The sequence below is a fragment of the Schistocerca piceifrons genome, chromosome 2, assembly GCF_021461385.2.
Source record: "Schistocerca piceifrons isolate TAMUIC-IGC-003096 chromosome 2, iqSchPice1.1, whole genome shotgun sequence".
Taxonomy (NCBI): domain Eukaryota; kingdom Metazoa; phylum Arthropoda; class Insecta; order Orthoptera; family Acrididae; genus Schistocerca; species Schistocerca piceifrons.
In genome coordinates this window covers 803071465-803084234 of record NC_060139.1, presented here as the reverse complement: position 1 = coordinate 803084234, position 12770 = coordinate 803071465, and the positions used below count along the sequence as shown (strand labels likewise).

General features: G+C 42.9%; 1 protein-coding gene across 1 annotated transcript in view; it reads left to right on the top strand.

Annotated features, from left to right (window-relative positions):
• LOC124776829 (probable rRNA-processing protein EBP2 homolog) overlaps positions 1-12770 on the top strand; it is a 39687-nt gene that overhangs the window by 7677 nt on the left and 19240 nt on the right. The window contains exon 4 of the mRNA XM_047251988.1: positions 7527-7766. Coding sequence (XP_047107944.1) covers positions 7527-7766 — 240 coding nt within the window. The remainder of the gene's footprint in view (positions 1-7526; positions 7767-12770) is intronic.

The following is a 12770-nucleotide window of genomic DNA, read 5'->3' as shown; positions in this document are numbered from 1 at the left end:
CAAAACTTTGGATCGTCTCTCTTATTCTGGGGCCAGGAAGAAGTATGACCGCCTCCATCCCGTGCCGTTGACCACTTCGTTTGCCTCAGTTGTGTCCACTCCTTCCGCGGTATCTTCACCCCTATCCTGTCCCCCTCCGCCGCCTCCCTCCATCAGGGGGCTCTGCCTCCGCCTCCCAAATCCCTCCCTTCCAAATCCTCCTCCCCCGTGGTCCCCGCCCCCTTCTGCCCCAGGGGCCACCCTACCTCCTCCTCCTCTCCCCCCGCCGCCTGCGAAGCGATCCTCTTCTCAGGCGTCCATCGGGGAAACATTCCGGACCCCAGCTTCCGAGGTCCGGCGTTCCAAAACAGATCCCGCGCGTGAGGACCTTCTTCGGGTCCAGCCCACCATCCCTGTGCCTCCTCGGACTTCCAAGAAGGCCTCCAAGAAAAAGTCTCTATCCCCCTCTCCACCCCGGCGCGTTTCGTCTGACGCTCCATCCAGCCGTCCTCAGTTTCGCCGGGATGCTGTGCTGCCAGGCGCTCAGCTGGCCTCTTGTCGGCAAATGATGATGCCCCTCCTACACCACCAGGGACAGCGGCCGCAGCTGACGACGACTCGATGGAACAGGATCCGCCTCTCGCCAGTTGTAGCGATGTTCCCTTGAAACCTGGCCCTCCGCGGCCGTCGAGGTGACCAGCTCTTCCCCCGTCTCGTTCCCCCTCTTTTTTGACTAGCGATGGCCTTGTTACATTGGAACATAAGAGGTATTAGATCTAATCGGGAGGAATTACAACTGCTCCTCCGCCTGCACTGTCCACTCGTCCTTGGTCTCCAGGAAACCAAGTTGCGCCCGACTGACCGTATTGCCTTTACCCACTATACCTCGGAGCGGTATGACCTCACCCCTGTGGACGGTATCCCAGCTCGTGGTGGGGTCATGTTGCTCGTTCGGGACGGTGTCTATTACCATCCCATCCCATTGACCACCCTACTCCAAGCAATAGCTGTCCGTATTACTCTTTCTGCTTTTACTTTTTCAGTTTGTACCATCTACACTCCATCGTCATCCGCTGTTAGTCGGGCTGACATGATGCACCTGATTGTTCAGCTTCCCCCGCCGTTTTTATTGTTTGGCGACTTCAATGCCCATCATCCCCTTTGGGGCTCTCCTGCATCCTGTCAAAGAGGCTCACTCTTGGCGGGTGTCTTCAACCATCTCAATCTTGTCTGCCTCAATACTGGCGCCCCGACTTTCCTCTCGGACTCTACTCATACCTACTCCCACTTGGACCTCTCGATCTGTTCTACCACTCTTGCCCGTTGGTTCGAGTGGTATGTCCTTTCTGACACCTATTCGAGCGACCACTTCCCCTGTGTCGTTCGTCTAAGAGACAATGCTCCAAGTGATTCTCTGATGGCACCAGTTGAGCTGTGAACGTCAGTGCTGTGATGTGAGTGGAAGGAGGACTAGAAGTGTGTGTGCCCATAATACCTCTGCTAATAACTGGCTCACAACGGTTCATGTTGTCACATCTGTGCTCACAAGCCCTCTTATCTGTGCTGTGATAGTTGTACGATCTTCCACTGCTGCCCTTACAGTTCGACGATCATATAGAGCATCTGTGCTGTTTTCACAAAATATGGAAGTACTCTGTGCCCTTAAGTAAACAGTGAGCCCAAATTCCTGTTTCATAGTTCTGTTTTCATAGTTCTGTCATTGTATGTCTGTTAAGCTATTGAATTTTTACCTAAGATTCTCATTGCCTTGGATGGTATCTCAAAGCCCAATGCTTTCTTTTCCCTGAGCTCCATGATTGCTTTCTCAAATTCCCATTTCGGTGTCTTAGGACCTCGGTCTTCTTTATTGTGGTCCCTTTCGTCTTGCAAAACCAGACTGGTATTTTCAGCCTGGGTGCCATATAACTCTTCCACATAAACCATCCAAACTTACTTCTCCTTGACTATATGTACTGCCTTCTTCCAAAGTTTAACATTTCATGTTTGCTTATTTTCCTTACTTCTCTTTTTGTTGAGAATTTTACTGACTTGTACATTTACTCCAATTTTTCTTTTCTTTCCCGTTCTTCTATTTCCTCACATTGTTGCCTCTTCCAGTCCTCTCTAGCCTGGTCAGTTAGCTTCATTAGTTGGGTTGGGGTTGTGTTGTTTTGAGGGAAGAGACCAAACTACGAGGTCATCAGTCTCATCGGATTAGGGAAGTAAGTCGGCCATGCCCTATCAAAGGAACCATCCCGGCATTTACCTGGAGCAATTTAGGGAAATCATGGAAAACCTAAATCAGGATGGCCGGACGCGGGATTGAACCATCGTCCTCCCGAATGCGAGTCCAGTGTACTAACCACTGCGCCACCTCGCTCGGTTCCATTAGTTAATTGTTCAGTTTTCTGTACTGCCTTCTTCAGAACTGCCATTTTTCCATTTCCTGTGCTCACCCTTTTTATCCAACATACTTCCTTCCTGTCGTCCAGTCTTTCTTATGTCTTCTTATTTTCACCTCTCCAGTTTCTCTTTCTAATACTTTGAGCATTGTATGTCTGATGATATTCCACTCTTCAGTGACTTCAGCACTTCTCCTTACATGTTCCAGTTCATTTTTGACATAGTGACTGTACTCTTTCTTAAAGTTCTTGTTCTTTGTTTCTCAACAGTCTATTTTTTATCTGTTCTTTAATGTTGTCCTAATATCTGCTACAAGTAAATTATGATCTGTATCAGCATCTGCACCTGGAAAGGTTTTTGTCATTTTAGTCCTGTTTTTTTGAATCTCTGATTATAACAAAGTCTATTTGATATATGCCAGTATCACTTGGAGCTTTCCGTGTGTATAATGTTTGTTGATGGTGTTTAAACCAAGTATTGGCAGTCCAGATGTCTACATACATAATATATTTTACAGTTTATGCTAGAGAGTACTTAATTACATTATTAGTGTATCTTGTTTTCCATTCACTTAACGAATCTAACTTAAGATCTATATGTATACTCTTAATCCCTCTAATCCAAGTAGGAAGGAATATTAGGGTTCAGCATCACAATGATGATATCATTAGAAAAGGGGAGCGAGCTCAGAGTAGGGAAAGACAGGGAAGGAAACTGTCTGTGCACCCTTTCAAAGAAACCATCCCAGCATTTTCTTTAAATGATTTAGGCTGATTGGGGATTTGAACCACCATCCTCCTGAACTTGAGTCCAGTGTTGTACCATCTTGCCAACTTCTTCTTAACTAGAGAGTTTTTCCCCCAAGAAGTAGATTGCATTTGTGTAAGTAATTTCTTTTTAAATTCCCCAGGTGTCATCAATATTGACAGTTGACATCTGTTGTAGTATGTATCTTTAAATTGGGTGGTTGAAACTTTGTGGACATTCATTGCTGATTATGTCAAAGATGACAGACACGTAACTAGCTGCATGGAATATTGTGTTTCCCTATTAGCATTTATTTGTAAAGGAGTGGTTGCTATTAAGTTTTGTTCGAATTCTCTTCCGCGTGTCATGATACTGTCAATCGTTGTTCGCATCTTCAGCGGTTATGGTTTTGAACAGGACAGTCCAGGAAGCCTACCTGATTTTCAAGAAAGAACAGTGTAATGCTTTTCTGGATAGGTGCATAATAATGCTAACACTGGAAAGGTCTCTTTGTAATGTGTTAACACAGTATGGAGAATATGCAGTTTTCTAAAATTTTGTGTGAATACTTGGCTACATTGACCAAAATTGGTGGACAAAGTTCAGACAAGGAAGAATAGTCATAAACTACATCACCACCTTACCTGAGGTTCATAACAACCCCAACACACTTGTATCTCTCATCTACCATAGCGTTGATTGCATTTAGTGCTTCTGCGACCTTTTCACTTCACAATGACATCAATAAAGGGATATGGGCTGGTGTGACTCTTGGATTATTGGCAGAATTCCTGAACTTGAGCCCTTACAATCTTGTACCATTTTGGGCTCTCTCAATTCTCTTGGAATGCTCATCCTGCCTGGAAACATTTGTGATGACACATTCTGCCCGTACATATATACCCTCAAATGAGTAGCTGGATGTCTCATACAGTATGTTTGATCTAACAGTCTTTGACAAATTATTTTATAATGTCAAATGGATTCTTTACAATTTCCTTATATTAGGCTGTTCCATTGCTCCCCAAGTGACTGAGAGTGTCAGCTTGCCTGAGGACAGGCACAGGTGGCTAAGCTACCTGCCAGGTGATGTTACTGCACCACTTTCATACCAGATTCAGCACAACTTGAGTTATTTGACCATCCCTACCCACAGGCACTCGCTCAAGGCAGTAGGATTGCATATGTTGTGGGCTGGATAGTTGACTGCCCGTGTATCAGCTGCTTGCCAACTTCTACACTCACTCACTTGTCCTGTTGCTTGTGTGTGGCTACTCAAGCTGGAATGGCTTGCCTTAAATTTATTATTATGTACTGTTAAATTGATTTAGTGTTCTGGTAAGAGGCCTCCAATTTCAGTACCAATATTGTGCAGTGGTTTCATGGCAAGTTGGAAGGATTTCGTGATCCTCTGTGTCATCCATTTAAGTTATTCTTAAGACTTTGGAACCTAAGATTTATAACACAGACCAGCTTAAACATACCAGTAGACACATACACTATTACATATTGATTAAAGTACTTTATGATTACTATTAGTACAATCTGAATGGTTAGGGCCAGCTGCCAGCCAATCTCTGCTCTTTATTTAGTGCCAAATACTAAGTATGTCGTGAGTTTCAAAGTATTTGAGTCTTTTTATGCATGGCTTGTTGTACACTGAAACATTGCATCCAGCCACTGCAATCTGTTAATCACAAAGTTATTTTATTCTATGTACATACTCTTTGTCATGATGGAGATTGATCCATTTCAGCAAACATAACTTTTGTGAACAAAATACAGTATTTAGTGTGTCTTTCCAGTGAACCACAGTAGAACCTCCTGTGGCATGTAAACCAGATTGAGAACATTGCTAGCTTTCACACAAATCATTCAGAGCTGTAGGGTAAACATACACCTGCAGTGTTTCATTTGCACAACTGACTGCATTATGATGGCACTGCAGCGTATCTGGGGTTGTGTCTGGTGGAAGGGAGCTTGGGAAAGGGTGGTTGATAACTGTCAGGGAGAGGCAGCAGGAAAGGGAGTTGTTCTTGGTGCATGATGATGTGAAGAAGTCAGTGTGGGGAGGAGATGAAATGGAGAAGTAGTAGACTGTGAGAGTAGGTGGTGCGTGTGTTAGATGGTCTTGGGTCAGGGTATTCTACATGGCCATGACCAATGTGGCTAGGGGTTAGAAGTAGATGTGACATAAAATGAACTATGATATTTAGTAGACTGGGCGGATGGTGTATTACCACTTTGAGATAGGTGTAAGCTAAGGTCATTGGCAGGCACAACAACAAACATTTGAAGCCTGTGTGAAGAGTGCAGTTAAGTAGATTAGTGCCTGCTGGCCTCTCCGTTTCAGCTGTTAGCCAGCCTTCTCCAACCCTCGCTCCCTGCTCCCTGTCCCATTTCTCCACTTGTACAGTCCGCCCAACACAACCTGTCACCTCAGTTGACCTGCTGTGCCAGCACAACATAGTCAGCTGGGACAATGTAGCTGCCTTGCTATGCATGTGAACTATTTGACAAGTTGTTACCTTTACTCTTTCCATTATTTATATTCCACTAAGAACTTTCCATTACCATATTGAGCCTTTAGAATGTAGATGGGTGGATAAATGTATCATATATATATACATCCACAGCCTGTGTGTTGCATTTTACTTTTATTCTCCATATAAAAATGTTCTGTGCAAAGAAGAAATCTTATCTGCAGTAGTCACTGAATAATAGTTGATATTTTGAGTGTGGAGAGTGCACTCTGCGTAGCAGTAGGAAACCTGAATGTAGACAATCTACTTAGCTTATTTAACTGTATTAATGCACTTTACTTTTATAGATGCCACAGTAAAAATGATAGGATACAGGCTGCTGTAAATAACTTTATGTTGCCTCATGAGGATTGTTTCAGTCAAAACTAGTAGCGGATAAATGTTTATTTTATCAGCAGCTCTTGTTGGGTCGTAAATGTCTTTCCTAAAATATTTTGAGACACTTTTAAAATTTTGAAGTTTGCAAATGTTAGAGGCAAGTGGGTATGTGCATGTGCACACCCGTGCATGTAAGTTTGTGTGTGTGTGTGTGTGTGTGTGTGTGTGTGTGTGTGTGTGTGTGAGGGAGGGGGGGGGGGGAGAGAGAGAGAGAGAGAGAGAGAGAGAATATGAGATGGTGCAGTTGATGTTAAGAATTGTACAAAAACTTTTCACCATACGATGTAGCACTGTATTTTAAAATACAAATAATCTTTCTCAGAAGTCATGTGACCCATAGTTTGCAAGAAAGCCTAAGTGCACAATGTGGCAACACTGCAGGATGGGGAATGTGGTTTAAACTACTACTTCGACAACTCTAAAACATTATGGATAGCCTGCTGTCCTTGCTTCAGTTACATCCTCCAGCAGTTCTAATACCTTTATTTTTAATAAATTCCTCTGTAAATTTAATGTTATATACACATTGAACTGTAGCTCACTGTCCGTCACTTTGCACATGCATCACATCTCTGGTGGGTCCTCCAGGTTGTTAAGTACTGACAAGAATGGCCCATATTCAGTCCCTGATGATCTCATCTGATTTTTATGAAGGTGGGTAGGTCTGGAATATGGCGCACATTCAGCTTTCTTCAATGGGAAATAGTGGTATGTTGACAGTCCTAAAGTTAGTTCTCTGAGTGGATTCGAATCCTTTTCCCAAACGGACTGGAGGTAATGCAAGGGGTGTTGCCCCAAGTTGGTGATTCCAGTGTTATTAGTGGGGTTTGTTGACATGTGCAGTGATGAATAGTGAGACTGTTATTAGTATTGAAGAACATTTTACAGTATAGTTAAGCGGGGCAGTACTGTTGTTAAGATGCTGACCTCATATATTTGGGAAGATGTATCATGCTCTGTCTGGTCATCCTAATTTAGATTTTATGCTATTTTCCAAAGTCGTTTCGGGCAAGCCCAGTGTTGGTTCCTTCATTAAGGCCATGGCTGAGCACTGTTCTATCTTCTTAGGGAAAACTCTTATAGTTTGTGTGTATTTCTTTGAGCTATTCATTTTCATCATATCGTGATGTGTCTCCTATCATATCATTGGTACAATTCAGTCTTGCCAAAAATCAATCCATTGCTGGTATTGTTCTGTCTCCATGAGGTACTTGTGGTGTTAAAAAAATAATAGTCAAACATCAGTGATACAGAAAGTTTGAGTTTGTCTTGCAGGTGTGTCTGAATGGCGTAATCGGCTAAGCCAACTGTTGGCAATAAGCAGGAGATATGGTTTAAAGCTAGGTTTGACACAAAATTTCAATTATTTTGCTATTTGAATAATATTTTTCTATTAGTACATCCTTTCTTTATCAAATGTTCATTTAAGTGCTGTGACTTGATTTAATGAGATAATTGGCTATTTCTTGGTTGCAGCTGGAAGAGACACAGACTGTGCGTGCAAACAAACTGAAAAACACTAAGAAGGGGACAAAGCCATTAGACCCTGCAGATGACCCAGTTGTGAATGACTTCAAGCGTGAAATGAATTTTCATAGACAGGCTCAAGCTGCAGTTATAGAGGCTCTTCCTAGACTCAAAGACCTTGGTATACCAGTGAAGAGACCTGATGACTACTTTGCACAGATGGCGAAATCGGATGAGCACATGCAAAAGGTATGTTGCATAATTGCTTAAATGCACTGAATTTAAGCTGTGTGAAAATTTATAGGATTAACTGAAGCCTTTGATACTGCTTTGCAAAATTACAACCAAACTGTCACCTTTGAACCTAACCTAGACCTCTAGCAACACTACAGATCATAATGTCACCACAAATAAGGTATCATATTCACATTAATTGGCTTTGCCAACTCACAACCAGATTATCACCTTTCAATGTACCCTACAGTTTGGGCTATGCTGCAGGTCAGTCTGTCACCACAGACCACTTTCTTGGCTTTCAGTTGTGCTGATTGGTCTCTACATACCACTGTGTCATTTTTACCCCTTCTTAATTTCAGATTCTATTGTGTATTGATGAAGTTGTCTATGACATGTCTTTTAATAATATTCACATGGTCAGAATTGCTGTACCCTACTCGATTGACTCCTTTCACTTCCACCAGGTCCCATGGTGGTGCACAGCTATTGCCACCCCAACCAAGATCACCATTGAGCCTTGCAATGCTTTAAGCGGCACCCATCCTCTGCTGGTCTTATTACCTTTAAACACCTTTGCCACAAAGCCCATTACTTCATCATACAGAGCAAGCAGGCATTGTGGGATGCTCTGCCATCTCCTTAGTTTCTTCTGTCCCTTCATGACGGGTGTGAGGTACGCTACGCATCCTCCAAGTTTGCCAATGACCGACCGTCTTCCATCCTGGTCCTTGATCTCGTGGGCAGCCTTTGTCCGATAGATCATTGGTTCTCATGCATCACCTTGCAAACGAGTCTGTGATTGCATCAGTGTCGGCCTCATACCTGGTCGCCTGTCTCCTCCAGAAACAGCAGGCTGAAACTTCCCACTTTTACCCCTTGTAAATTGGAGTCCTACAGTGAATGTTTTATTGAATGGAAACTTTCTCTGGCCCTCTCCTCTTCTCACAATTCAGCTCTTGGTCCGATTCCATCTGTAACCAATTGTTCCAACATCTCAGTCCACCTTAATGACAGTATATCAACCGGGTGTTTAAGGGGAGGTTTACTATCTTTGGCCCAAAATAAAAGCATGTTCTTTGAGAATTTTTTTCTAAGGGATGTGTTATAGATATCAATGTTAAATTTGGTAAAATGTTTATTGATATTTCCTCTACAAACTGGAATTTTTTCGACCGGAAATGTCAGAGCAAAGGCGGAAGTGCCGTCAGAATGAAACAAAATTTCGATGTAGACCTCCACGCGCGGTATGTCACAGGTCAGCCAACTCGTCTGAATAAGACACTTTAGGAATTGTACCTCGCTCAAGTTATTTGGACCACAACAAACAAAATGGTGGCCATTTGAAAAAAAGGTTTTTTTTTTTTTTTTTTTAATTGATTTTTCAACTTTGTTGGCCAAGCAAAAATATTTATAGTTGATGGATCGGAATAAAAGTGGTACAACTCCTATAAAATTTAGTTAGCTTCGTCGGAAACAAAGAATCATGCCAATCCGTTCAGTAAATTTGAAGTTACCATACTGCGCGATAAAAAAACGTTATTTTGAGAAAAACATGTTTGAGGTTTTGACTACATATAAATGCAATATTATGCAACTTACCGTATTTACTCGAATCTAAGCCGCACTTTTTTTCCGGTTTTTGTAATCCAAAAAACCACCTGCGGCTTAGAATCGAGTGCAAAGCCAGCGAAAATTCTGAAAAAAGTTGGTGGGTGCTGCCACAACTTACTTCTGCCATCGAATATATGTAGCGCTACACAGGCATGCTTTGTGGGCACAAAGATAAATACTGACGCCAAAACCTCTGCGTCAGTAAATAAATTTAAAAAAAAAAAGGTGGAAGACGAGCTATTTTCTCCGCCCCGAGTTTCAACCACTGCATTTTCATAAATTATCCAACGAAGTAAATACAAATTCCGCATGGTTCATTTTCGAACGTAGCAGCATTTCAATGTACTACGAAAATCCGACTGGAAAGACTGTTTGGGATGTTTGTCAATATGGCCAACTCGTTCTGAATTTTTTCCTATCTGTGAGAAGAGATGGTTGCTATAATAGGAACTTTTATAAATTGTGAATCACATGCAGTATTCTCGTCACCATAAGAATAATACGCAAATAAACAATTTGCCATATATTGTTTCATGTTTGCTGCTATCTCATTTAAATCCGGTCTACCTAATAAACTACGAAACTAGAGTGAGACAACAGCAAACGCGGAAGAATATACATATCATGTCATGTTTATATTCGTATTACTCTCATGCTTAACAGTGATACAGTCAGAAATGAAGCACGGCAATTGACTAGATTTTTAAATCTAAGCTGCGCCTGCAAAGATTTTCAAACGGAGAAAAATTTTCGCTAAGCTCTCGTTCAGAACATCATCTATCATACACAGTCTATTATTTGGTTCTTGTTGATCATTATCAAAGAAAGCAGCAGTGTAAGTAACAACAAATAGCAGTTTCTTACCATTGTTTCGCTCATGAGACGATTCCTCTTTTTTTTTTAAAAAAAAAAAAAAAAAAAAAAAAAAAAAAAACGGCGGTAGCGGGCACAAAAGCAAGCCATGCCGCGAGCGGCGACAGGCCGTAAACACGCACTATCAGAATGCGACAAACAATGCATGGCACAGTACAGTAACGCATTTTCAGCTTAGAGTGATGTAAACACCTTTAACAAAGAAAACTGCGCTTATCAGATCAGAGAAAAATAAGCTATCAATTCAAACCAGATGAAGCACGTGGAAAAGGAAGGGTACCCGTATAAATACGGACGGAGTGCCTGACGCATAGCAATGGCTACCTGGTAAAGCTTAACGGCTAACTTACGACTCGAACCAAACTACTGTAGCTGTATCGTCATTCATTCGACCTAAATTGTGTCTCATATTACAATGGACCAACTTTGTTTCGATTTGGAGATGCGGCCTATAATTTTTCTCTCCCCTTGAATTTCGAGTCTCAAATTTCAGGTGCGGCTTAGATTCAGGAAAATATTTTTTCCTTGATTTCGAATCTCATTTTTAAGGTGCGGCTTAGATTCGAGTAAATACGGTATATTCAGTCTGCTATTCTGGGTCCATAAACTAGTCCTTCCTCTTCCTCATAGAGAGCATTCTGCTCGGTCTGGGCCATCCTGCGCTGTTCCTCGTACGGCTGGTAACAAGCGGTTTTCGGCCGCTTGAATCCGGTGGTCGTCCGAATGATTGGTGAACTGCGTCGAATAGAGACCCAGGGTGATGTCCATCATTGTCATGGTCTTCAGAATTGCTGAATACCCTTTGTTGAAGCTGCTCACTGCCAGGAAAGTCGCGATCTGCACAGTCTTCCCACCAGAATGCAAATACTTGGGGGCTAACTTCCAAACACACAAGCTCAATCTTTCATTTGAATGTTGTGTGTTTCCTCCCAAGCACCGGTACAATAACTCGTCCTCCGAAAGAAAAAAACTGGTGTGTGAAAAAGGCCAATTTCAGGCAGGTGCATTTTTTTGTTCAACCGCGAATAACACATATTTCCATTCCATATGCAGAAAAACCGTTTGAGGGGTGGATTCTAAACACTTTTATGGATCCAAAAATGCAATAAAAAAATAGATTTTTTTGAACCGAAAGATAGTAAACCTCACCTTAACTATATTTGGCTTCAATGTGTTTTCCATCCTCACTGGAGGGACAGTTTTGTGGGTCTGTCCTTAAGCCCAGTAAGGATCCATCTCCCTTAATAGTTACTGGCCAATCAGTCCCTGCAAGTTATTTGAACGGATGGTGGCCTGTCAGCTTTGTTGGGTTCTCGAATCTTGGGATCTTTTGTCTCCCTAACTGGGCAGCTTTTGGGGGAACAGTCCCAAACTGATCTACTGCTTGAGATGGAAACTGCTATTCAGCTGGCATTTTCTTAGTGTCACCATGTTCTTGAAGTTTTCTTTGATCTTCATAAGGCCTAAGGCACAGTTCGGTGCAGTCACATTTCACTTGCACTCCATCAGTGGTGTCTTCAGTGCCCCTCCCTATTTTTATTTGCCAGTTCCTGCCCAACGCTCGTTCCAAGTTCAGGTTAGCCCCTTTCTCAGCTCTCTGTAGATCCAGGAGAATGGCATGACAAAGGGTTCTGTATTAAGTATCCTTCATTTTTCATCACTATTAATGCACTTGCGGTCACCCTTGTTCTCTGTGTGTCTAGGCTAGTACCCACTCAATGCCTTCCATCACTATTCTGCATGGACTGTCTCACATGGTTTTCAGTTCTCTTTCCTTAAATCACAGCTGGTTGTATCCATCTCCATACTATGGTCCATCTTGATCCCGAACTCTACCTTGATGCCCAACACCTGACAATGGTCTGCCAATTTCGTTTCTTGGATCTTCTTTTTGACAACAAGCTTACTTGGTTGCCCCATGTCTGTCTTCTGAAGATCGTTTGTTTCCATAAACTCAGTACCCTTTGCCTCCTTGCCCACATCTCTTGGTCGCCTTTATTGGGCCTTAGTTCTGTCCCGTCTGAACTACGGCTGTCAAGTTTATGGCTCAGTTGCTCCTTCCACACAGTTTCTCTTGGGCCTGCTCCAGCATCGTGATATCCATGTGGTCACCATTACCTTTTGTGTTAGCCCTGTCAGTAATCTTCTGGTTGGTGCTGGGATCCCGCCACTTTTGGTTCAGCGGTCCCACCTCCTCATTATCGTTTCCATTGCTATAAGCTCTTTCCTTACCCTCCTATTCTGTTCTCCCCCCCCCCCCCCCCTTCCAAGGCTTCCGGATGTTATCCACCCACTGTCTGACCTGCAGTGGATTTACTGGTCGGGCTTCATCGTGCTTCTCTCTGCCGTGATTTTGATCTTCCCTCTTCATCCTGTTCCCCCTTTCTCTCTCACCAGATTCGGATGGATCTCTTCTGGGGTCCAAAAGCCTATGCCACTCTGGTGGTTCCAACCCCATTGAGTTCCAACCCCCCATCCCCCCCTCCCTCAGCGGGCTAGCCACTCTTTGACGGGTCCGTGCTTGGCTACCAC